The sequence below is a fragment of the Micromys minutus genome (assembly GCF_963924665.1).
Source record: "Micromys minutus genome assembly, chromosome: 7".
Lineage (NCBI taxonomy): Eukaryota > Metazoa > Chordata > Mammalia > Rodentia > Muridae > Micromys > Micromys minutus.
Window position 1 is genome coordinate 17,590,493 of NC_137976.1, and position 26,648 is coordinate 17,617,140.

Sequence of the window (26,648 nt, forward strand, 5' to 3'; positions counted from 1 at the left end):
TAGGATCTGTGCTTTGCTTCAGCACTGTTTTCATTTAGAAAGCAAGCCTTCTCAATATCCTAACCACCTAGGAAGGCCCCCACCTCTCAATCCTTTCACTTGAATAACATCTGTGTTTTGGAGGGGACACAGTGAAACCATACTAGCAAATCTCTACCTTAGAAGAGGCAATCAGCCATTCATTAATTCAGCTTTTGTTCTTAGTGGCTGCACTGTCCCCAATACTGTAGCAAATACTGGTTACAGGGAAGATTGCTTCTGAAAACCGACATCCCATCTCTCTCCTCCCACACCTCTAATGTGACTGTTTACATGAGGAATGGCCCCCAGGGTCCTCCAGGATCTGGGGCACATGAATACTTCATTCCCTGTCAATGGCCCAGTTTGAGAAGGTGCAGAAGGCGGGGCCTCCTGGAGGAAGTATGTTACTGGGGCCTGGCGCTGAGAGCTTAAAGCCATACTCCACTCCCAGTTTGTTCTCTCTGCTTCTTTTAAGATATGAGCCCTAGAATTTCTGCTCCTGGTGCCATGTTTGACTCTTATCATTCTGGAACCGTAAGTCAAATAGATGCTTCCTCTATAACTTGCCTGGATCGTGGTTTTTCATCAGAGCTGCAGACAAGTAACTAGTACATTCCCCCACCCTCACTACCACAAAATGACTAAACATGTCAACGTTTTAAAGAAGAAGAAGCTTATTTTAAAAATGCCTTGGCTACCTGAAGGGCTGGGAACTCCCAACCGTCTCCCATGCTACCCCAGGTCCAATCAGGGAAGTGGTCAGTGACCACCCACCTGAATTCTCAGGTGGCACATAGGCTCTCTCTCCTGCAGCTCTCCTCTTCTGCCTCCCGCTGCATCCTCAAGATCCTCCTGCTCCTCTGCATCCTACCCATGTAAATCTAAGGGTCCCTTCCTGTGCCCAGCCATTGGCATATTTACTGACTGATCAAAAACCAATTGGGATCAGGGACCTTCAGTGTATGGACAGATTCCCGATCAAATCAAAATACCAAAAAAAAAAAAAAAAAAGAAAGAAAAAGAAAGAAATTGTGCCTTAAGACCTTAAAATAGAAATACTAGACACACATTTTAGACTCAAATGATAATCTTAATTATTGATGACTTTCAGATTGATGGCCCTATAGACTTTGAATTTTCCATGTCTCATAACCATTCAAACCAATTCTTAAAGCTCTCTCTCTCTCCCTCTCTCTCTCTCTCTCTCTCTCTCTCTCTCTCTCTCTCTCTCTCTCTCTCTCTCCCCGCCCCCTTTCTTTACATGTATGTATGCATGGATAATATGTATATGCAGGCTAAACTAACTAAGAAAACTCAGTGTCCTTCATGAATTGGAAAACAGGTGAATCCTGCCAAAGAAAGCCAACAGCAAAAGAAGCACGTCTCCTGTCAGAAAGGGGAAATTTGCTCGCAACCACTGAGCTGTCTTGACAGTCTCCATGGACAGGTTCTGCAAAGCACAAAGGGAGTTACAAAGTGGGAGAAGGGAAAATGAGAGCGGACAGTGGTGTTTCAGATTTGCCTAGTACTGCTGAATGTGTGAGAGTTCAGGGGTTTGCCTTTGGTGGGGTTTCTAAGTATGGCACTACTGTCTGAACCACAGTATTATATATAACCACAGATTAATAATGATTACACAGGGATCCCAACTGGGCATGTGAGCCATACGAGTTAATCCCTGAGCCATCGAAGGTGGTGGTAACACATGCTTTTAATCCAGCACTTGAGAACAGAATTGTAAGCCAGGGCGACAAAGAGAAGCTGTTTCAAAACAAAACAAAGCAAAACAAACAAAAACCAAAAAAAAAAAAAAAGAAAGAAAGAAAAAAACAGAAAAAATTACATTAGTCATGAGATTTTTCAAATTTCTTGGCAGTTAAAAATGTTTGTAATTACCTATTTTATGAAATTGTAGAGTTAAAGGCCCTACAACCGTAAAACAACGTTTTGAATGAAAGCACAACTCGTGGAATAGTCCCCCCTATGTATATAACAGCGCCCTCTTTAAATTGAGAAACTGCTCTAGTTCCCCAATAGTAGGAATGCTTCTCAGCAAATAAAGGCACATTATATTAGTCTTTTAATGGTTTGGTGGTTATATATTTCTGGTAAAAAATGATTATTTTTGAGGTGCACAAGGATATAATCACCAACACCAGTAATCTAGTCAAAATAAAGCCTTAACAATTAGTGTTTAAGTGATTTGCATTTTTAATTGTCTTTTTATGAGTGTCTTGTGTTTTTCTGGCCTGTCTGACTTATCAGTTGTTTTAGCAAACATTCTCACCTCGCTGCCAGTTCAGCCTAAGGGATGGAAAGAAAGTTTATCTTCCCCTTTCTTATGTGTTTAGTCAAGGCTTAAGCTTTATTCCTGGCAAGTCCTCGAGTTAGAAGTGTCTAAGAGATACAAAGCCTGGCCACTCAACTCATCCATTGGGCCATCGGGGCTGGCAGAGGCACAATAGTCACCAGGAGGCTGCCCTGCTCAGATGGGCACACCAGCTCTACCAGCCAAGTGTGCAGGTAAGAGTTTTACACGAGCCATCTCACGTACGGGGACCCAGCTAGAAGGACGTGGCGAGCCAAGCTCCCCTCCGCGGCCGCTTCGTGAGGGGTAGGAGGGGGAGATCCCAACGAAGCGAGGAGGAGAGATCCGGATTGAACTTGCCCTCAGGCAGCAGGGAGGCGGGTGAGGAGGAGTGACCGAAGAGCGGAGAGGAAGCGTCCTGCCCACCCCACCGAAGGAGACAAGGCCCACGGGGCTCGCGCGGGAGGCTCTACAGCCCCGCGCCAGCACCGCCGTCGGAGCCCAGGCTCTGCCCGCGGCCGGAGGCAGGAGCCGGCCACGCGCGCCCGCTCAAGGGGGCGGGCCCGAGGGAAGCCCCGCCCCCTGCGCGCGCGAATTGGTTCCGCGCGGCACCGGGCCGCTCCCAGCCATCGCCCCTCCCTTCTTCCGGGCCTCGAGCCCCCCGTGCGCCGCGTCGGGACCGCGCTCGCTGTCTCGGCCGCGCGCTCCGCCGCCCGCCAGTCTGGTCGGCGCGCGCTCGGCGGCGGCGGTCCGACGACGCAGCAGCAGCTGCAGCGGCGCTCGCCGGACGAGACGCGGGGAGCTCGCGCTCGGCTTCCCGGGACACGGAACGCGGTCGCCGAGGGTGCAGCCCCGGAGCGGCGGCGGTGAGGAGAGCGGGCCGGTGGGGGACGCGGTGGCGGTGAGGAGAGCGGGCCTGGAATGGGGAGGCTCGGGGGGGAGGAAGAGGCGGCGGGGCCCCTCGGGCATCGCGGACGCCGCCACGTCGAAAGCGGAGCGGCCGAGGGATGCTCGGCGGCCGCGGGTCCTCGGTGGGGAGGGACGCCTCCTCGGGCGCGTGCCACGTCGCCTGCCGCCCCCGGGGAGGCGACAGCGGCCGGCGGGCCGGCAAGGGCAAGCCGGTTTGCACAGGTTAGACGCGGCGCGCAGGCCGTCCACTCCGAGCGCCGCGGGGGGGGGGGGGTCTCTCCACCCGCTCCGGGCAGCGGGGCCCCGTTCCGGCCGCATCTGGATCCCGCTGGCCCACGCCGCCCGGGCGGGCAGGGCCGCTCGGCGCGACCACGCTTGTCGCCCCCCCCCCCCTTCCACTTTGGCAGCGTCCACCTGAGAAGTTCTGGTTTCTAGAAATTGCGACCGGCTCCTTCGTTACTGGGGGTGGGGGTTGTGGTGGGGGAACTGCAAAGTTAGAAACTCCTAGAAGGCCGGGCTCGTGGAACAAAGTAAGAACTTGAGGAGCTGCCGCCGCGGTGACGACGTCCTGGGGTGACGTCACCAAGCGGTGTTTGAAATGGGAGCTTTGGGGGGGGAGAAGTGTGGGTGGCACTAGACCCCTAAGGTCTAATGCCTACCCCCCTGTAGCGTTCTCCGCCTCCCCCCCCCCCCAGCCTTAGACTTTCCCCTTCTGCCTTTGGTACCCCTGGAACACTGAAAAGAGGGGGTTAATTTTCCAGCTATTCCAGTCATCATTCCTTCAAACAGAAAAATAAATAAGTCCTCCGTATGACTCATCTTCTGTTACAAACCAAAAAGCAACCACTAAGTGGTTCTTTCCTTCCTTTATTTTTTTGATCTGAAGTTGAGCAAACAAAAGCAAATCCCCAAACTGTTACGTAGCAGTTACTGGCCCTGCTGGTGAATGAGAGTGATCTAGGAATCAGTACTTTTCTCCAGCGTGAGTCTTTTTATCTTGTAGAGTGGAGCGTATGCAGTTCCGTCAGCAACTTTCTCGCCCAAATCGTGTATTCACTTTCAGTGGGTTTTCTGTTCCATCAGAAGGTGCTATACGTGAAGGATAAATGAAGCTTCGTTAAGTGGAAAATGCCTCACATTTTTCAGGAGGTGGTACAGTAGTTGTAGTAGACTGAAGTTCTGTGTGCCCACACACTGGTCTGTGAGGATTCGATAGCAGTAGAAGGTGTATTTGGAATTCTAAGAGTCCAAGAGGAAGGTTTGGGTATCTTCCCATTCGAGATCAGAGTAGGGCTGTCAGGACAGATCTCAGCTGTGTAGAACTTGTTTCACTCTGAGGACCCTTGTTTGCATTTGCGTAAAAATCACATTAGACAAGACACTGAAGAGTAGTTTGAGAAAAGAAATCTTAAAAAGACTGGGGTTTCTTTTTTCTGTTTTTTTTTTAATTTGTAAGACCAGACTGCCAGACTGCTAACAGTTGACTGTTATAATCAGTACAGTAGGGCCTGACATCGCTTAGTAATGTTGGATCTGAATATCTGTCTCCAAGTTACATTCAGCCATGAATGAGGTCATCTCAAAACATACATGCATGCATATATACTCAAAAGAACGCCTGAAAAGCCTGTTGTGGATTAATCAATGATCAATCTGATTTTCTATTTTAAGACTCCTTTGATGCAGCTCCGAAATATAACTGATTATTTCATTTAATTTTTCTGTGATACTGAATTGATGTTTAATGTGTTATAATGCTCACTATTTTTTTGTCTTAGCCTTTTAGGAAAATACTTGAAAGAATATGCAAAAAGCTTAGTGCCGGAAAACTTCTAATGTGTAGCAGTTTTATTCAAGAGTAATCGTTTCCTACAGCGGGAAAAATAGCCATAGATTCACTAGAATCTTTCCTCCTGCCTTCAGGCCACCCAGTCTATGTTCTGTCTGTATAGACACCTCTCTGGACAGCCACATCTATGACAGGAATTTTGGAATGTAGAGCTGTGTTTCAGGTTCCCCTGTCTTCCTCTTGGACTCTTAGAATGCCAAATACACCTTCTACTAACCTTTTGAGGAAAAAAACTACAAAACTTCTCCAAAATGGAGCTACAGTACTTGATTTATTTTTTACTTTTTAAGTGTGAGTGCTTCGCCTGCATGTGTGTATGGCCACCACATGTGTGCCTGGCACAATCGAAGGTCAGAAGAGAGCCCTCTGGAACTAGAATTACAGGTGGCTGTTAACTGTCATGGGGATTTTGGGAACTAAACCCAAATCCTCTGCAAGAATAGGACATGGAGCCACCTCTTCAGCCCCGAGTGCTAGGTTCTTCCGTTTTCAGTTTCAGGGCCTTTCACAGAACTTTACCTTTGACTCATTTAGTGTTGTAGTGCTTATTACAGATTCTTTTGATTGGTATATGAATTTATTTTAGTTGTCAAAAGCAATATGGTGTGTTCTTCACTGAACTACTACTTAAAGCCAAGAAGTAAGAACCCCAGGAGTATTTCCCTAATAGGTCTCTGAAAACTAAAAAACATTAGTAAAGATTACTGGCAATGAAAGACCAGTAAAGTTGAAAGGGAAAGGAAAAGCTGTAAAGGGGCATATTTTGAAAACTGTGTGTGTGTTTACTGTTTGGACTGATGTGTTTTGTTTCTGAGATGATGTTTATCTTTACAGGGAGAATGAAGAACGAAATTGCTGCTGTCGTCTTCTTTTTCACAAGGCTGGTTCGAAAGCACGATAAGTTGAAAAAAGAAGCAGTTGAGAGGTTTGCTGAGAAACTGACTCAGATACTTCAAGAGAAATATAAGAATCACTGGTATCCAGAAAAGCCATCAAAAGGACAAGCCTACAGGTGAGGCATTCGATTGGATGGTTGAATTGTATTAAATGAAAGTCAGTTGTGTGATGACAACAAGGCCGGAGGGCTGAAGGATATGTACCACACACGTCCTAGGATTTTATATGAAAAGACAAAACTCTGTGGGGTCGTGGTACTTTGTTCTTGCTCATTTACAAACCTGAGTATTTGTTGATGAAGGCCAGAGCTATAGAGTCACCAGTTTTCGGAGAGTAGTTTGGCTCCTGCTTGAGTACATTTGTTGTTACCGTGGGGACTTAAGGCATTTCACAAATCTGGAGGACCCTGATTGCTCCAAAAGGAAATGAGCGTGGTAATTGAGAGTTGAGAGAAAGTATTCTTTGTGCATCTAATGGTAAAGCATATGCTGTATTTTTATTTATTTTCTTATTTATGCACAGACCATAATCCCAGCACTCCAGAGACAGGCAGGCAAATGTCTTGAGTTTGAGGCCAGACTAGACTTCAGAGCAAGTTCCAGGACAGCCAGACCATATAGAGAAACCCTGTCATGGAAAAGAGAAGAAGGAAAGAGAGAGAGAAATGGTAAAGCAAGATAACCAGGCAGAGGTAGACAGAGTGGCATCTGCCTTTAACTCTAGCATTCTGGGAGCAGAGGCTGGTGGATTTCTGATATTTTTGAGGGTAGCTTAATTTAGTTTACGTAGTGAGTTCCAAGGCAGCTAGGGCTATGTAGAAAGACTCAGTGTCAAAAAACAAACAGAAAACGATATTAGACAACCTAACATGTTCTTGGCCTTCACAGTGATGATCTCACATATTCTGAATCTCCTTTGTGGTAGAAACCAGTTGAAGGTAACTCAGCTTTGCACCCCACCTGCTGAATACTGGCTTTGGGGTTTTAAATCAAGCCTTGAAAGATTCCAGATTGCTATGAGCTTGTGTTCACCATAGACTCAGCACCGAGCAGGAAGAGGGTACTTACTTGCAGTTGACTGGCCTTTTGGTTGTATGCTAAAATAATGAAGAGTAGAAGCCTTACTTTAACTATACTGGAACATGCCCAGACATGCACTATGCACTGTGGTGCAGAGGGATCTATTGAGATGGCAGATAGGTCATTTCCTAAAACTAGCTGTCATACCACAGTGGGGATTGTGGACATGCCTTTATACTTGAACTGAAACTTGTGACAACTACAGAAATCCCCTTTATCTGAGCATGTTGTTAGCCCTGCTCTTCGTTCCAGAAACCAATTCTTACATATGTTGGTGTTGTAAAAAGTTCTTTGTTTTAGCACTTAAAAGTATGGGACTATTAGAGAAATTTAAGACTGAAGTAGAAATACAATTTTGTTGTTTCTCATTTGCTTAAAGCCAGTTGAGGATAGTGTATTATTCTGATAACTTCTGTTCATAATTTTTACCCAAAATTTCCTAGTAGATTGGTCAGTATTATGAATATAAGTAGATATGTAGTTGTTAATTTAGGATCAAGTAATTTTTTTAGTTTCTCATTTAATGTTTTATTTCTGGACATCTTCATTTCTGATAGTGAACAGCTTTTGTAAGTTAGAATTATTAAGGATTTTTATACCTGTCTAATTGATGTTGAGTGGATGTTTGTGGAAGTGCCAAGCTACTGAAAAATGGAAGCACTGTCAAGTAAATACAGCAAGGTCAGAGAGTCATTTCATTCCATTCACTCTAGAAACGCGAGGAAACTCAAGTAAGTCTAACTTGGCATGTGATCAGAAATATTGAGTCATTTTGAAGCTTTTAAAATAGTTTTTTTTTTTTTTTCTTTAACTATTAGACTTCATGGTAGATTGGGGGAAAATGAATATAAGTTTAAAATGTTTTCTACATTTTATGCAAATGTGGTATTTGTAAAAGACAACTTGGAGGTGTAAGATCTGTGAAAATACTCCTCGTTTGAAAATTAAGTCTCAGTCTTATCTGGAAACAATCAGAAATGCAGACAAATATGGATGAATACAGAAGTCTCTTACATGTTATAATTGCATGTAAATATAAAAATTAAAAGAACTATCAGCATTAATAATATACTATATTTGTGCAACTTTTATAATCTTGCATTGATAGAACAGTCAGTAGACAAGTAATTCCAGTATTAGGATTAAAAAAAAGACAGCATAAAAATATGTGGTGTATCTAAGTTTGCTAAACAAATAAGTTATATCTAATTTAAAAGCTTGGCATTTTCATCACTCATGTGAAGACAAATTGTAAAACAAGAAGAACACCAGTCCTCACTGCTTTTGATGGTGTTGTGCCTTGGGTAGGTCAAAGGATCAAGCAACATCTTATATATAGTAAAACCATTTTTCACTCTAATATGCTAGTCTTAGTAGTGCCATTAAGAAAAGATAGGGAACTGTGGTTGAGCTTTGGTAAGAGGCTTTGTATGCTATAGATCTAATGTTTATCATATGCATTAGACAAGCACGCTATTTCTTTAAAATTTGAAGTTGGTGGCTCAGGTTTGAATTCTAGATGGTGATATTGGGCATATTTCTTAAACTGCCTCCTTTTTTCCCTTTACAAAGTGAAAAATTATCTAGCTATGCAATTTAAAGAGTTAATTGGATATTGTACATTGCATAGTACATGGTCAAAAAGAATTACTATATTTTAGAAACATTAGTTGTCTTAAAATCTTCAGCGAACATTAAAATCATCTAATGAAAGAATTAACTTTATAAAGTAAATGTCACATTAGTACTATACCAGTAATTGAAACACTGGTTGAAAAGTCTTTCGTTGGTTAGATTGTCACTGTTGTTATTGGGTACTTGAAATTGAGCCAGGAAACAGAAACTCAAGGTAGTTACTGTACACTGAGGTTCATCCACTACACATCCTAAATACCACATTACAATGGATACTATCATTGCCAGTTGACTTGTATATCCATATTTATATTTTTAGATATGGCCAAGAAATGGAACAGTTTAAGCTGACACAGTAGATATATCCCACAAGTAATACTAATGCCTGACGGTCTTAGTTGAGTCTTGATTGAAAGCAGTAAATATATTCCATATTTTCCGTTGTAGCTACTGTTCTTCCACTTGAGCAGGATACATGTCTGGGGGTGCATTTTTGCATTCATGCTACTATTTATTCACTTGGAGAAAAGACATTGTTATTTTGAGTAGAATATAAGGGGCAACATGTCAGGCAGTCTGTGTGGCCTAGCCTACAGCTGCCAGCTGTATTTTCTACATTCTGTGGGTTGAACATGGTATCTCTTAGATTAACTTGTAATAATTTAAATTGTTTTCTTATTTTGCAACTTGGATAAATGAAAGTCCTGCATAACACAAGATGCATCAAATGAAGGACTTTCAGGATTACATGTTAGTCATGAGTATGCAATGTGCATGGTCCTTGAATTCCTTATTTTTGAAATAATTACAGATAAAGTAAAAACTGTCTCCTTTATTACTAGGAATGTAAAAATATGTTAGTGGCAATAAAATTTGTCACAAAAATTCCAGTATATGAGGCACTGGTTGAAGTCTTTTAGTTACAGATTTTATCAGTTTGTCTACACAGTGTCAGGGCTGGGCATATAGCTCAGTGCAGTACTTGCCTAATATACATGAAGCTGAGGATTGGCTCTCCAGCATTGCAATACACCAAGTATGAGAGTTTACACCTCTAACCCTAACACTTGAGAGGTAGAGGCAAGAGGATCATGAGTTCAGTGACATCCTCAGCTCCATAGCTGGCTTAAGGTCAGTCTGGGATACATGAGATTCCCATCTGTCCAGCCCCCCGAAACTGTCAAGAGTTTTATTCTAAGTAACCATTTTGGTCTCTGTGCTTATTTTATGTACGTGTGCAGTAAATTAGGAGACTGGTGATTTCTCTGGACTCATTTAGGGTTATGTTTTAATTAGGCTGGGCAGCGCCTTCACATTGCCTTTCTTGCCCGAAGGTCACATTTAAGAATCTCCCAGGTTCTCTATCAGGGTATTTTGTTACTGCTCACTTTCACATATATTGATAGGTAAGATTTATGATTGAGATTCAATTATAACTATTAATCTAATTCTATCTTGTTATAGATGCATTCGTGTCAATAAGTTCCAGAGAGTTGATCCTGATGTGCTGAAAGCCTGTGAGAACAGCTGCATCCTCTATAGTGACCTGGGCTTGCCAAAGGAACTTACTCTCTGGGTGGATCCGTGTGAGGTGTGCTGCCGGTGAGTCTTTATGTTTTGCAGCTAAACTGAGTTACTAAATTTTCTCATGTGTGTTCTCCCTGTGTCTCTTCGGTGTTCTTAGAAGAGGTTCATCAAATTACCCTCTTACCATAAAGAACTCAAACAGGTTTCCTAGAACTTTGTTGAGTATCTTATTATGCACCAAGTGGTAGAATGTAGAACGTATGTACCTTGTCCTCTGCCACCATGGTTCATTCATGTTACACATCCTTTCTTCAGATGAGGAAAAGTTGAGTCCAAATAAATTGGCAATGTGACCTTTCGTTGGTCTCCATCTCTGCCTCTTATTTGTCTTCAGGTAGCTTAGTAGCATTTTGTAGATGTTCTCATATTAGAAGTAGCTTTTATCTTAAACAATTTTAAGAGTTAGTTGTGAAATCTATTTAAACTTTAATAAAATTATGTAAACTAGACACTTGTGGAGTTTTCAAAACTTAGATCAACATTTTTAGGTAGTTAACAGGGTATTAAGAGAAAACATGGTATTATTTGTGCCATAATAGAAATAATTTATAAAATAGAATTGTAGGTGACACAAGAAAAAGGCAACTGTGTAGACATCACTTGCGCTGCTATGTGCAAGTCACTAGATGATAAGACAGGGAAAATGGTTTCTCTAGGAAGAAGAAACAGGATAAACTAGTAGCCTGAACTCACATGTTTCTGATAGTACCCATGGGGACTTTCTCTTTGTTTGGAGGCCTCTATTGATTACAGGGAAGTTTCTTTTTTATATGAATCTAGCTATAGACTATAGAAATGGTCACTTAAAGATTTATTAGCAATAATCTTATAAAATTTATTCTTAATATCAGATATTACAAACTTTAGGGTCTTGAAAGTAAAGGGTCCTTGTGTGTAACTGCCACGAACCCCGATTGCTTGAACTCTTAATTGTTTGTTATTTCTTTCAGTTTCTTCCCATGCTTACTAATAAACATAGTTTTCACCCAAGATGCACTGTGTGTCCTGTCCGAGTTTTGCCTGTCTGTCTGTCTGCATGTTCTGCTTGCCTGGTGCCTGAGAAAGCCAGAATAGGAGGTTCTGACTAGCCAGGGGGCAGAGAGATCTCTGCTGAGCGCACATGGAAAGCGCTCCCCCGCCCTGCCTGATCCAGGGACCAGGAACCCAGCATCAGGCCCTCTGTTCCCAGCCGGTGGCTTTGGGGCGCAGAATAGGGCAGTAGGGACTTTGAACTGGATTTTCAGATAATTGTAAGCCTATGGCTAATGGGAATTGAACCCATGTTCTCTGGAAAAGCAGCAAAGAAAATTAATTACTGTATCATCTCTCCTACCCAGGCATTTTTTTCTTTTCCTTCCTTTGCCATGTCTTTGCCCCTGAAAAGATAAGCCTATGTTGACATGGCTATGCTGAAATTCACTGTGTAGACCAGGGTGGCCTCAGATCTGCCTGCCTCTAAGATACAATTCTTACAGGGCACCTTATAAAGGTTTTTTATTGGAATATCACATTCTCACTGCTTCTTGCCTGAAAGTACTATGAGCAACCTCTTCTCAAAGCACTGTGTAAGTTCTGTGATCTGTGAGGCAAATAACAACAATTACTAACTCCTTCCTCTACACTACTGTGTAATACCATAGCTATAGCTTGGACATACTTATTTCAGTATTTAAAGTTGGTACCCAAAGATGAAAGCTTTGGTTGTGTGGGTGTACTACTGAACTAGATAGTTCATTGTTAATAATGCCAGATAATAAAAACCCACTGTGATTTCACTAGTAGTTTATGAAAGTCTTCACACTCAGTACCTACTTAATAGGGTTATATATGATCATGACTTCTTCCTCCAACTGGTCACCATAAAGATGTTTTTGTTGGATTTTGGGTTTTGTTGTTGTTGTTTTCCTTTCTGAGATAAAGCCACACATCCATATCTACAGTATGTAGATCAGGATAGTCTCAAAGTCTTAGTCAACATGCCTCTATTGCCTCGGAGCTGTAATGAAAGGCATGTACCATAATGCCTGGTGTGTTTTTTAACCCAAACTGGAAAAAATAAACGTTCTGGAAATTCGAACAGTGCTGATATAGTAGATATATAACTTTGAAAACAGTAACTTGGGCTGAAGAAGCAGTTAAGAGCATGGGCTGCTTTTCCAGAAGACTTCTATTTACTTCCTAGCACCCATGTAGAGTAGCTCACAAACAACCACCTATAACTTAAGCTCCACAGCATGGAATGCTTCCAGCATACAAAGATATATTCATACCCGCAAACATAAACATAATTAAAATAAAAAATAAACCTTAAAAATAACCTATCGGGAATTAGAGACTATCATCCTAAGTGAGGTAACCCAGTCACAAAAGAACACACATGTTATGCACTCACTGATAAGTAGATACTAGCCCCAGAAAGCTCTGAGTACCCAAGAAACAATTCACAGACATGAAGCTCAAAAAGAAGGCCAGAATGTGGATGCCTCAGTCCTTAAAAGGGAGAACAAAACACTCATGGGAGGAAATACAAGTTCAATTAAAGGAGTGTGGATTGAAGAAAAGATTATTCAGAGGCTGCCTCACCCAGGGATCCACCCCATATGCCACCACCAAACCCAAGCACTATTGCTGATGTCAAGAAATACTTACTAGCAGGAACCAGATAGGGGTGCCTACTCATGGGCTTGGCCAGTCATACAGCTGAGCATGCTTGCAGCTAATCATCAAATTAAACATGGGGACCCCAATGAGGGTGCTAAAGAAAGGACTGAAGGAGCTGAAAGGGTTTGCAACCTCATGGGAAGAATAACATTATCAACCAACCAAACCTTCCACAACTTCCAAACACCAACCATTGAGCACACGTTAGCAGAAGATAGCAGTGTCTGGCATCAATGTGAGAAGAGGCCTTTGGTCCAGTGAGGGCACGTTTTCCCAATGTAGGGGAATGCCAAGGCACTGAGGTGGAAAGGGTGATTAGGAGCGAGTGCACCTTCATGGAGACAAGTGGAGGGGTGGGGAGATGGGAGCAGGGTGAGGGAAGAGGATAACATTTCAGATGTAAATACAGAGAGTATCTAATAAAAGAAAAAAATCAGTATACTTGAGATCCAAGATGCTATAATAAAAATGGAGATGTATTTAGACAAAACATTCTTCCTTATTATATAGAATAGCAGAACAAGTAATAGGTTATCACAAGTAAAATATTTGAAAACACAGAATAAATAATAAATGTTTTTCCTATGATGACAAAGTCTAAAAATAGCTGACAACTTAATTGGTTCAATATTATTCTACAACTTTTTTTGTAATGTCTACAATCTTTTTTTTCCATTAAAAGAACATTAGATAAGTATTGATTGGTTTCATAGTCACTAAATTATCCTTGATGTTTTAGCAACACATCATTGAGAATGGAAAGTGTAAAAGTTGTCCATTATTAATTCTTACAAGGAGTTAACTGGGTATTCTTAATATTAGAGTAATATAGTCTGGTTTTCTTTAGCATGAAGCCCTCCTTCTAAAGTACTACAGAGGCAAAGATGTACAAATGAATTGGCTGTCAAACAGATCTGAGTAACAACAGCAGGCTCTTCAGTTACTATATGCCTACCTTCGTGATGTCTGTTTCTACAAAAGCAGTAGTTTGTTCTCCAGAAAGTTTCTTGGCTTGGTGCTTTCCTTGAATTTTAATTCCATTAGTAGGCAAAATGAAGGTATATTACATATATTCCATGTTGTAGATAACTCAGGCTGGTAGGCATTTTAAGAATTGCTAGGTTGAGCTGGAGAGGTGGCTCTGATGTTAAACTTACCTCTGGATTCCTCATCCACTGGGTTGGAAACAAAGGCCCGAGGAGATGATGGTCACATTAGTTTCAAAACTCAGGAGTTTCCTGTTTCAACCTACGAAGTGTTAGGATCACGGGCTTCTTAAAACATTATTAAAGGTGATCATTTTTTTCTAGAAATCTCAGGAATTTAATATATAATTCAAGCAAAACCCTCATCGTCCTCATCATTTTTCCCTTTAATCTTAGTAATTGAAAGAAATCTTTTGTCTGTAACAAAAAAACACAGGCCCTGTCGAAATAAATACAAGATTTTTCTGGTTGATTTGGACAGTGACCATTTAGAAATACATTAGAAAAATCTTATAAAAATGTCATTAATACCTAGCAAATATAATTAAAATGTGTATTGCTTGTGATGTTTCAAACAATTTTTTTGTTTGATGTCAAGTAGAGAAGAAAGTAGCCACTTTCATGTATACTTCAATGGAGTAGACAGAAGAAAATTACAGCCTACTTGTGCATTGGATATTAAATGTGCACAGTCTAGTTCTGGGATGTTTCCTTTATTGCTTTGGAACACTGGCATGACCAGACCTGCTTAATGGTTTTTATAAACATTTCTTGCTTTTTATATGATTAGTAAGTTTTTTATGTATACCTAGGTATGGAGAGAAAAACAATGCATTCATTGTTGCCAGCTTTGAAAATGAGGATGAGAACAAGGATGAGATCTCCAAGAAAGTTAGCAGGGCTCTTGATAAGGTGACCTCTGATTATCATTCAGGGTCCTCCTCCTCAGATGAAGACACAAGCAAGGAAGTGGAAGTGAAACCGAGCTCAGTGGCTGCAACACCAAGCCCGGTGTACCAGGTAAGACCTACCATGGCCTGTCACTGCGCATGTGCAGACATCCTCTGGCCAGTTACTCAGTAACACAAGATTCGGGAGTATTCTCAGTCTCAGCTCTTTCTTTTAAACACACACTAGTGGAAAGCTTCTTATCAGAGATACAAATTGGCATTCTGGGTTATTTTATCAAAAGTGTACTTTTCAGTGAATAGGATAAGTATATTTTTAAAAGAAATGTGCTGTCCTCCAAAAAAAAAAGAAGTCATAATAAACATTTCTGATTATTGAAAATAATCTTTTTATTTAAAAAAGAAAAATCAGAAACTTTTTAGTCTTATTTATATCTTTAAGTTAATTTTTTTATTAATTTTCCCCCTTTTTCATCATTAAAGAGAAATTTAACTGAATTAAAGTTTGGCTAGTTTCTTTTTTTTAATTTATCAGTCAGATTTATATGTTAGATTCTCAATCCACAATACATCCAAACAGTAAGCTTCCAACTGTTTGACAAAGATGTAAACCGCCCAGTTAAAACAAATTGACCCATAGAAACCCTTAGAAATAATCATATCTACTTATTGCCATTTAAGACCACCTGGATCTAGAACCTCCTCTTCCAGCTCCATCTTGATTCTCCTGCTTCTCCTCCTCTTCCTTCCTAGACTTTCCCCGCCTACCTTTCCTTCTCATCCAGTGATAGGCTGGACTGCCTTGTTGTATAATGACACCATCCTACACATCACCCTTTCTATTTAATTAAAACACTTTTTTTCATCAAGTATAAGCTTTGGACAACTATTACCATTAGAGAGTCATCTAAGATGACTATGTTTTCTCAGAGTTAATTAGCTTGGGTAGGCTATGAGACTAAATTAGTCTTCAGCTCCATCAGAAGCACAAAACATAGCTTCCACAACTTAAGCCAGTTTATAGAGACCGCTAATCCCCTGGACAGTCCCTCATTCCTCAAAACGTTAGAGCATCAGTCTTCACCCTTCTGGCCCAGGGTCATATGACAGACCTTTGTCATGCAGAATTTTGAAGGGCTGATAATTCTGGCTCAGCAAAGATTATCATATTCTGCATAATGTGTCCCTTTCTGGACAGTATTGTCCGAAGATGAATTGAGGTCATTCTTGCCTAGTGTCTGTCTCACCACAATTGGAACAACACCACTGATGCTCTATTTCTTAGAATCTAAGATGGAGTGTTGTCAGAAGCAGACACACCTTTAATCAAATGATCTTTAATAAAGATGTCCATAAACATCGTATTCTGTGGACTTATGATGCCTTTGAAGATTATCTGTCTATACAAAGCATTTTTGAACTGTTAAGCCTTGAATACTTTTGGTCATATCTAATTGAAAAATCTCAAAAACACCCTTTTAATTGACTCAGAACCATGAGTTTGCTATCTAGCCCTTAACCCATATTGTTTAATCAACTACAAGCAGTGTATAATAGCAGTTACAGGACTGGGTCTAAGCCTTGTATTCTTAATGTATTGTATAGACACATTGCCTGTATGAAAGTACCAATATTAATCTCAATTTTAAATCAGTAAGAAATTATACCTTTGAAAACCTTAAAAGTGTATCACATAAATTCTATACCAATGTAAAGACTATAACTTCAACTTTGTATCAATTACAAAGATTTCTACCAATGTAGATGACTTTAGCTTTGTTACCAAATAAGACTGTAGCTATATAAATCAATCTAGCTAATTCCTCCCAGTTAAATTATGACCATTTCTAAATAACTCATAAAAACCTTAGAATAACCACCTTTAGCCCCCCCCCAAAGTCCAGGACTTCTTTAAGCTGTATATGGGTGTTGAGATATCCTTGAGGTGTTGGAGAATGGGGGAGTTGAATGGCCTTAAGACAGCCACCCAACGAATGTTGTGACGTGATGTCTGTCTTGACTGGATCTGGCTGAAAGTCCCTGAGATCAGGAATCTAAGCAGGCCAGTTCAGCCTTCTGATGAGGCACTTCACCATAGCAGCGCATTCTGGAATATATACATCTCAGAACAACATTTTAGCATAAGATATCTTTTTGTTTGAGTCTCTTGAATCTCGTTTTTCAGGAGGTCTCCCTCTATTAAATCTGATCCATATAATTCTGGAAGGCATCCAAAGCCTAATCACCCTCTTGAAAAACACAGACAAAGCCTTCCAAAATAGCGTGTCCTTTAATCAGCAACTAGAAAAGCTTGTATCTTGTATTCTTTCTCCCTCAAAAAAATAATATTATGACAAAACTTAAGATGACATCCATTTTGAAAGTTAAAATGATATAAAACAAATGAATAAACTCAAACACTGTCAGAGCCTATTCTTAGGTCTCTAATAACCTGTCATGTCAGGAAATCCACCCAAAATTCCCATGGAGCCCACATACAAAGAGTTATTCTGCAGACTTTAATATACCATCTTTAAAATAAACTTTTATTAATATCTGCCTATAGGAGGTAGGCAGCTTTTATCTGTTGTGCACTCTGCCTGGTGCTACAGACTTCTTTTTTTTTTTCATAGCAGCCTTAATTTTCCTCCTTTTTAAAATTGGGTATGTTTTATTTATACTTCAAATGTTATCCTATTTCCCCTCCATAAAGCTCCTATCCCATCCCCCTTCCTTCTGCTTCTGTGATGATGTTCACTTACCCAACTACCCCCTTCTTCCTCCCCACTCTGACATTCCCTTACACTGGGGCATCAAGTCTTGGCAGGACCAAGGGCTTCTCCCATTGATGCCCAACAAGGCCTTCCTCTGCTACATGTGCAGCTGTAGCCATGGGTCCGTTCATTTGTACTGTTTGGATAGTGGTTTAATCCCTGGAAGCTCTGGTTGGTTGGTATAGTTGTTATTATGGATTTGCAAACCCCTTCGACTCCTTCAATTTTTTCTCAACTTCTCCATTAAGGACCTTCTCAACTTCTCCATTAAGGACCCTATTTTCAGTTCAGTAGTTGGCAGTGAGTCATGTTCTGGCAGAGCCTCTCAGGGGACAGCTATATCAGGCTCCTGTCAGCTATCACTTCTTGTATATGGGATAGATCCCCATGTGGGGCAGTCTCTGGATTGTCTTTCCTTCAGTCTCTGCTCCACACTTTTTCTCCGTATTTCCTCCTGATAATATTTTTATTCCTCCATCTAAGACGGACTGAAGCATCTGCACTTTGGTCCTTTTTCTTAAGCTTCATGTGATCTGTGAATTATATCTTGGATATTCCAAACTTTGGAGCTAATAATTCACTTATCAGTGAGAGCATATCAAGGGTGTTTTGTTGTGATTTGGGTTATCTCACTCAGAATGATATTTTCTAGATCTGATATTTTATGTAGCTCCCTTTTATACATTTGCCCCACTCACCAGTCCCACAGCAGAATACCAGAGCAGTTAGGGGGAAAGTCTTAAATAGGTTTGAGAACGAAGAAAAAGGCCAACGTGGGTCTAAGAGTTGCCTGATAGCATGCATCAAAGATGGATTTTGGATGATCATAGCTCTACATATAAGAAAACTTAATTTTTAAAGTTAATATATTTTTAATCACAAAAAGGATTGACTAAATCACAGTAGATTCTCATTATGTCTATGTGTTACATACAGTCTTGTTTTGAGAACATAAAAACATAATAAGCCAGGTGGAACAGCATGGAGATCACAAGGCCAGCTTTGGCAGGCGAGACCCTGTCTCAAAATAAAAACTGGGAAGGAAAACTGGACAGTAGCTGCCTCATGTGCACAAGGCCCTAGGCTTTGTTCCTGGCATCCCAACAATAATAGCAGTAGTGATAGTTGTAAAGCACAAATAACCTAATTAGGATATAGGCAGAAGTTATAAATACTGTACAAAAAGTTTTTATAAATGGCCTGTGAGCACAGGAAAAGGTGTTAGATCTCATTTGTCTTCAATAAAACACTAATCAGATTAAAACAATGAAAATGGACATATTCCAAGTAGTCAAGAACAGAAGCAGCCAGATCTAGTAACGAGTAGAAACTGCTGTGACCATTTGGAAGAACTGACACTCCATCTATTCTGCTAGTTACCATGCTACTACTACATAGTAAGGAAAATGACAATAAGGATCTTTAAAGTCAAATGCAAAAAAGTTCCAGTGTGGGACTGGAGGTGGTAAAGAGCACTGTCTGCTCTTCAGGAGGTCCTGAGTTCGATTCTCAACACTCATGTCGTGACTCCCAACCATCTGTAATGGGATTAGGATTAGATGCTTTTTTCTGGTATTCGAAGAAAGCGACAGTGTACTCACATACATAAAATAAATAAATCTTTAAAAATACATTTAAAAATAAAAGGTTCCAGTTGTGTTTACAGGCACATAGAACCTCCTTTTCAAAATACACACAAAATTGGTTCATGCCCTTGCACCATCTGAATTAAATGGTCTACAGAATCTTAACTATTAAAGAAAACATCCCACACTTGGAAAGACAGATTAGAACCAGAGAATCTGAAACATAGGGTGCAGTGTTCCAAGCAAAGAACTTGGAAACTGCTGACGAGAACTTAAGTAATGTGAACTTGATGTCTCCTACCTGACTTCCAGCACACCTTTAAGATTGTTGGCCCATGTACTAAACAGCTTACAGCAGAATGGTCTGGGAAGCTTTATCAAAATACTTGGCCCCTGCTCCTCAAACTTCATTTTTTTTAGTAGACCATAAATGGGGTGTGAAAATTTGTGCTTCAGAGTTCCCTGGGTTAACAGATTAACTGATGAGAAACATGCCTAATGCCCTAAAATCAATTGTGTTCTTAGGAGTGACTATCATTCTGTGTTTGCATCTTTGATGCTTGGAAAATCATTTTTATTAGGTTTTTCTCCCCCCCCCCTTCATTCAGAAAGTACATGAGGAGGTGTTAATGAGATGTGGGCTTTTGTTTTTTTAATATTTAAATGTAACCATAGAGATGCCACTAAGACCTACTCTTAGGATGCTAGGCTTGTGTTTAGTAACTGGCCTGAAACTCCTTAGTCATTACTGAAAAGTAGATGATTGTTTTCCTCTTAATTTACTTATTGCTTTCTCTTACAGATTTCAGAACTGATATTCCCACCTCTTCCAGTGTGGCACCCTTTGCCCAGAAAAAAGCCAGGAATGTACCGAGGGAGTGGCCATCAGACTCACTACCCTCCTCCTGTTCCATTTGCTTATCCAAATCCAGGAAGGAAGAATAAACCATTCCGCCCAATTCCAGTGACATGGGTCCCTCCTCCTGGAATGCATTGTGACCGAAATCACTGGATTAATCCTCACATGTTAGCACCTCACTAGCTCATTTGATTGTGTTGATGTCATGTTGACAGAAAGGAAGAAATACCGATGTCATGTTGACAGAAAGGAAGAAATACCTTCCTATATATTAAAAAGTTCATACCTGTAGTGAAGTCAGATGGACAAAACCATCAGACTTATTTTTATAGAAAAGCTATTGAGAATAATCTTTCTTAAAGTATATATATATATATATATATATATATATATATATATGCACTTTAGATACATTGATATAGTTTGAGAAACTTTATTAAAGTTAGTCAAGTGCCTGAGTTTTTAATATTGGATTTGAGTATTTATATATTGTGCATTGACTCTGTTGGATACAAAAACACTGTAGGAGTGGGCAATGTGTTCTAGCACCTTTGAGCATTTACTTTATGGAGAGTATGTAAGTTATTTATACAGAAGGACATCTATTTTATGTCATTATTTAGAAGAATTGTGTGAAATCATGTAGTTGCAAATAAAATAGTTTGAGGCATGACAATGTGTGGTTTTGTTCTGTATATAAGAAAAGGAGAACATAGAGATATTTAGGAAAGAAAATAATCTAAAGTGTTACTTTAAAAAATTTATTGAACATGGTATTCCCAAAGGCCACATATCAAAATATACATGTAAAAAATTTAATTTACTGGCAGTAGCTAGTTGAAAATACAAATACAACAAAAAACCTTTCAGCCCTCAAAGTCAGTATATATGGGGTCTTTGTCACCAGGATTTTGAGCCATAATAAAGGATATCTGACTTACTTGCCTTCTACTATTAGAGGAAGCAGGAAGTGTTCCTATAGCGGCTGTTAACCCACCTTGTAAACCGGATATAGTGGGAGTTCCTGAAATCCCATAACTTGAGAGGCTGAGGCAGACAACGGGAAATCACGGCTCACCTCAGCTGTGCTTCAGATTTGATGCTAGCCTGGGCAGGATGAGATCCTAGCTCGAAAACTAAAAATAGTGCTGTGCTTTTTCACAAAAGCATTAGTCTTTACTAGAGTTTTAAAGGAAAAAGTACTTGAGTTCTTCAGTAGTCCTTCATTTTTATACCACTGTAATGCCATCGGTCTTGTAAGCGTACTTGAACTACAAAGAAAAGGGAAAAGGCATCTATGAGTTTGGATATTCAGCCACACTTCTTCCCACAGTACTTCCTGGTAACTGTTTTAAAAGGCTCTGGCTATTCCAAACATTCCTCATCAGGTTTCTTCATTTCCTTAGTCTGGTCTGGTTTTTTGAGATAAGGTCTCAAGCTGCCATCTTGGAACACACTATGTAGAACAGGCTGCCTTTGAACTTACAGATTTGCTTCCTGAGGGCTAAGATTAAAGATGTTTGATACCGTGCCCAACTCTGTTGGCAGTTTTTTAAAAATTTACTACTATGTGAGTACAGAAGGTGGCAAGAAAAAATTACAGCTCAGTGATATAAAATATAAAGTCAGTTTTATAGTGTTTTCGGTGGTCACAACGTCACATTTAAGCAGACTCTCAATATCATTGTATTCTGACTGAAGCTCTAACAGTTTTAGCATATTTCTAATGCTTAATATCAACTTTTCCCAAGTATTTTTTTACTGGTCCTTGGCATCTTAATTTTAAAGAGAAGGGAGCAAAAAAGTATTTTGACATGGGAGCCTTTCATCCAGCTGTTGATGTCAAGTGATCCACCTCAGCACTGGTGCAGGGGCTGTGGACATGTCATGCCCCACAGAGGAATGTTTAACTCTTACAGCCATGTCTTGTTCTGTTGTAGGTATTGGAGGATTTTATAGAGATCCTTGCCACAGACTTGTGGGCAGTAACATAGTTGGGAGTTTGAAATATTTTTGCCAGGAAAGACCGCATTTGTTCTATTGGTTTGCATATGTTATTGGTATCTAAAGTTCTCGGGAAATTTGAAGTATAATAGCCATCTAGGAAGAGAAGCGGTAATTTTAGCACACACCAAATAACTAGAACTCTTCGCACATTACTACAAAATATAAATCTCCAGTCCACAAGATGGCTCGGTGGATAAAGGCACTTGCCACCAAGCCAGATAACTGGACTTTGATCTATAGGATCCGACGGTGGTAGGAGAGCCAGCTGTCCTCTGACTTCACATGCATGTATGTATCTGCACACACAAATACATAGATGACAGAAATAAATCCCTAATTAGCCCTGACAACTAAATGATGAGTCGTGGGGAACGCAAATATTTACATTTGTTTTTATTTTATGGGAATTGGTGTTTTGCCTGTTCATTTGTGCTTATGGGTGCAATGCCTGAGGAAGCCAGAAGAGGGCATCAGATCTCTGGAACCGGGGTTATGGATGGTTCGTAACCACGTGTATGTTCTAGAAAGCAAACCTGGGCTGGTCCTCTGCAAGATGAGCAAGTGCCGATAACCATGACACCATCTCTGCAGCCCTCAGAAAGTTCATTTTTAATTTAACTGCAGTTTAGATCATGATTGATCTAAACGCTGATCTCGGGTGAGGACTCACAGCAACTGAATAATTTCAGCTTCAACCCTTTTATTAGAATTGGAAGCTTGTGGTTGAAAAACAGTCATTTGTTTTAATGTCCCGTTTTATATTTGTGGACATAACAGCAGAACTAAATCATAGAGGTTAAGGTCTACATGGATGCTTGAAAAATATAAATTCTTTGGTAAGTTCTACGGTGGTATTAATAAAATGCTTACTTATGTTCTCTATTTTTAACTGTAGCAAAAATATTTTGACTATAGTACAGTATAATTTTAAGCCAAGATAAATCACTTGTGCTAACTTCTGAGCTGTCAGCTTTGTGATAATTTAGTCCTCATAGTCATCTCATGATTTGTGCCATTTTTATTCCAGTTAAATACGGGCTCTGAGGGAAGCAAAAGATGTCCAACATAACAGCAAAGCTATCTTACGCCTTGACTTAAAACCAACAAGATTTAAAAGCCTATGCTCTGTGGTGCCTTAACACCCCTGCTTGGTACCTATGTAAAAGTCTACCAAGTATTGGAACTTGTGAGGTTAGACCAAGATTTGACAGAAGGAAACTCAGGCAGAGATTATGTTAAGTGACCTTTCTACATTGGCGACTAATTCTAGTTTCTTGTTACACACTATTCAGTATGTCTGAAAAGGTATCTGTTTGAACTGCAAATTTCAATAGCAGTATGACTTAATGGACAAGAAAGTACTGGCCAAGAAGATCCAGATAAGAGGTGCCCAAGATGGGAATTCTTTTGCTTTTTTTTTTTTTGGTTATTTAATCTGGAACATAATATTGACAATTACTTTCACCAAATTTCCCCACATTTCCTCTGGCATTAGACTCTGGCTAGTGAAGCAGTAACTAGGGAAACACAGCATTATCCCTGTATTATACATGCCACATAGGATACTCACTGGATACTTGTTATCCAAGGCAAATGAGGAAAAGCTCCTGCAGTTCCCATGTAAAATGAGTACACTCTAAACATTACAGAAATAGCTACTTGTTTCCAAGTGTAGAACAGAACGCCATCTTTGACATAAGGACTAAAACATTTTTAATATTTATCAAAAAAAGCATGAGGACTTGGAACAGGTAATGTCACTCTTACTAGTGTGGTTTGATGTTTATTGCATAAGTTATTTTTAAAAATCGTAATTGTTTCTACCCTCAAAATGGAGTAGCTACAGAAAGAACTTTCATAAAGGTTACATAAGCAGAGGAACTTCCGAGTTTCATAGGACTTGAAAACACCATTATGATTTACACACATCAGTTGAGCTCACAACGTATAAATCAATGAGACAAGATCATCTCTGCAACATTAGCTGTCTGATGTATGACTTCCGTATTGCCGAGGCCAGCAAATGTATCCATTTCACAAGTAATGGTTGAAAGATTGCAGATACTGGGAAAAATTATTTGTTTAACCAATTAGACAGTCAGGATTAAAAATCTTGTAAACAGTGTATCCATGTATTGGAATATCCCATAGTTCCCTACATAGTACCCCATAGTTTAAAAAAAAAACAAGTATGTCGAAGGTAATGTCCCTTGTTTAGAGATTTAAAGGAATACAGCCTTTTGGAAGGAAGTGTGTATGTTCTCAGCTAGCAGTTGTACTTCAAGAATTTACCTACAGAAGTACTTAAATGGGGCTATCATCTATAAAAGTGTTTAATCTATTTTGGGGTGAAAAAATAGCCATAGCAAATGAGCAATTAAATAAAATCTGAAACATCTATTCAAGGTAGTATGAAAAATGCTATGTTGCTATGAAATAAACGTGGATAGATTTATAAGGACATAAAAGGTAACAGGTGGGAACATGAAAAGTATTTAAAATGGAGTGTGTGCTGCCTGAATAAAACACTGTTTTGACAGTATATTCAGAAGGAGAAAGGGGCTAAATACAGACAATCTTATTTTTCTACTCTGTATCTTCGGGTTTTTTTGGTAAACATTAATACTCCATAACCTTTTTTACTGGGTTGTGTTTTTTTTTTTAATTTTATTTTAAAGGGATATTATGATACAACAAAAACTAACAAGATAAACAAATAGGATAGAGCCCTAGAGAAGAAGAATCAGAGACTCATCCTCTCTCTCTCTCTCTCTCTCTCTCTCTCTCTCTCTCTCTCTATCTCTCTCTCCCTCCCTCCCTCCCTCCCCCCCCCCCTCAGAAATCCCATAAAAGTACTAAACTGGAAGCCATAACTCATAACCATTTTACTGGAGGAGTGAAAACATTTTTAAAAGTATTTTAAGGTTAGTTTATTTATTTTTAGCTAATACAAGATAAGAAATAAGCCTGTGGACATACTTGTAGAAATACAGAATTGATATACAAAATCAATTTTTTTGGTTGAAACCTCTGCAGTAGTGAAGGATTATAATTTCATCTGTGTTGTGCAAGAACAGAAAGCCACTAAAGGAACGATCCAAGAAAACGCCCAGTTTTGTGACAGGTCTGAAATAATGTTCAAAGGGTGAGAATAGAATGTGGCATAGAGGGTTTTGTTCTTGACACAAGGTCTATCTCGCAGACAGTTCCGTCTCTACCTCCAGGGTACTGGAATTATAGGCAGGAGCCATTGGCCTGGTTTAGAACTTGCTTGTTATGAAATGAATAATGTGAGAAACTACAGTACCTGGGGTGAGGATAGAAAACAGGACTGACGGATAGGACATGCTAGTTAGCTGCCCAAGGTAGCATACACATGAAGTCTCAGCACTTGGGTGACTGAGGCAGGAAGATTGCAAGTTCAAGGTCAGCCTATACTATATGGCTAGACTGTCTAAAACAAAACAAAAATCCTAATCAAGATTATTCTATGGTAGTTCATGTATATGTATACATTTAATGAATTTTACCTAGCCTATTGGGAATTAAGTACTGTACGTACTTTATGTTCCATGACAATCCTGTGTGTGTCCTAATACTGTCTAATTTACAGAAGAGAAAACAGTATTTAAACTGCCCCAGGTATTTCGTAACTAGAGAACAAGGCATTGTAATTCTAGGACGGACACTTTTAGGATCTGGGTAACATAAGTTTACGCTTTGCCTTGCACTGTTAATAATACTATGTGAATTTATTTTACTTAATTATGTTTTTAAGGGAACAATGAAGTGTTGTTTCTGGTAGATCTGTTAGGCTAGGTTTTAATAAAAAATAAAATAAATTTTAATGAGAAATAAAACCCCTCTAAAAGTTGGCCACAAGAGGGCATCAGATAATCTTTTTATTGTGAAAGCTAAAGGTTGGATTCCAAGTGATGTGGATTTGATGTGAAAAGTTAAGACGTTATAGCCTGAAACAATACTTCCTATAGGGGTGGGAATTTTAAGTGTTCCATAGTTTATACAATTAGCGTTTCTTTATTAGTATTCTTTATGTTCTGGAAGTAGTGTCCATACAATAAAATACATGTACAAAAGTAAGATGCCCTGAAAGTACCTCACCCCTGTGGCAGATACAGCCTCTGTGGAAATGTTGGGGGGGGGGCACATTTCCTTCTCTGCACCTCTTAGATCAGCATATAGAAAAAGTGTGTCTTAGCTTTCAGTCTCACTCCTAAGGTATGTGCGTGGTCAGTAGGCTGCAGATCTCTTAGAAATGTCCCATCAAGTATGTCAGTGTATCATTTACAGAGCTGCTGGCCATCAGGAGGATTCCCTCTAAGAGTCAGAAATACACAAAACCATCCTGACTGCCAGCTTTGACTGTAGGACAGCCACGGAAGTCACAGCACAGGCAAACATGGCCGCTCATGCAACTGAAAACATTGCTTGTCTAGAGTATAGAGCGATAACCAGACCCGGCCCCCACGGCAGTAAAAATAAAGTGATGAAAGTGAAGGAGGCTGGGGACAGTCCGCAGGGCACGCTTGGCCTGGAGGCTCTGGGAGCAAGTCTTTCATTT

At 40.0% G+C, this 26,648-nt stretch overlaps 2 protein-coding genes across 2 annotated transcripts in view; one reads left to right on the forward strand and one right to left on the reverse strand.

Annotated features, from left to right (window-relative positions):
* Window positions 1-3,064: 3,064 nt before the first annotated feature.
* On the forward strand, window positions 3,065-20,664 carry BTG3 (BTG anti-proliferation factor 3). The gene is made up of 5 exons (XM_080918941.1): window positions 3,065-3,195; window positions 5,922-6,099; window positions 10,163-10,300; window positions 14,745-14,952; window positions 20,003-20,664. Exons 2-5 carry the CDS (start codon window positions 5,927-5,929, stop codon window positions 20,240-20,242), a joined length of 759 nt encoding a protein of 252 aa, XP_080775067.1. The 5' UTR covers window positions 3,065-3,195; window positions 5,922-5,926; the 3' UTR covers window positions 20,243-20,664.
* Window positions 20,665-21,206: 542 nt separating this feature from the next.
* The window catches only part of CXADR (CXADR cell adhesion molecule), a gene marked incomplete at its 3' end in the record, with an annotated part of 48,158 nt that continues 42,716 nt past the window's right edge, over window positions 21,207-26,648 (reverse strand). The window contains exon 8 of the mRNA XM_080919267.1: window positions 21,207-21,330. Within this exon, the coding sequence (XP_080775393.1) occupies window positions 21,289-21,330 (42 nt within the window). The remainder of the gene's footprint in view (window positions 21,331-26,648) is intronic.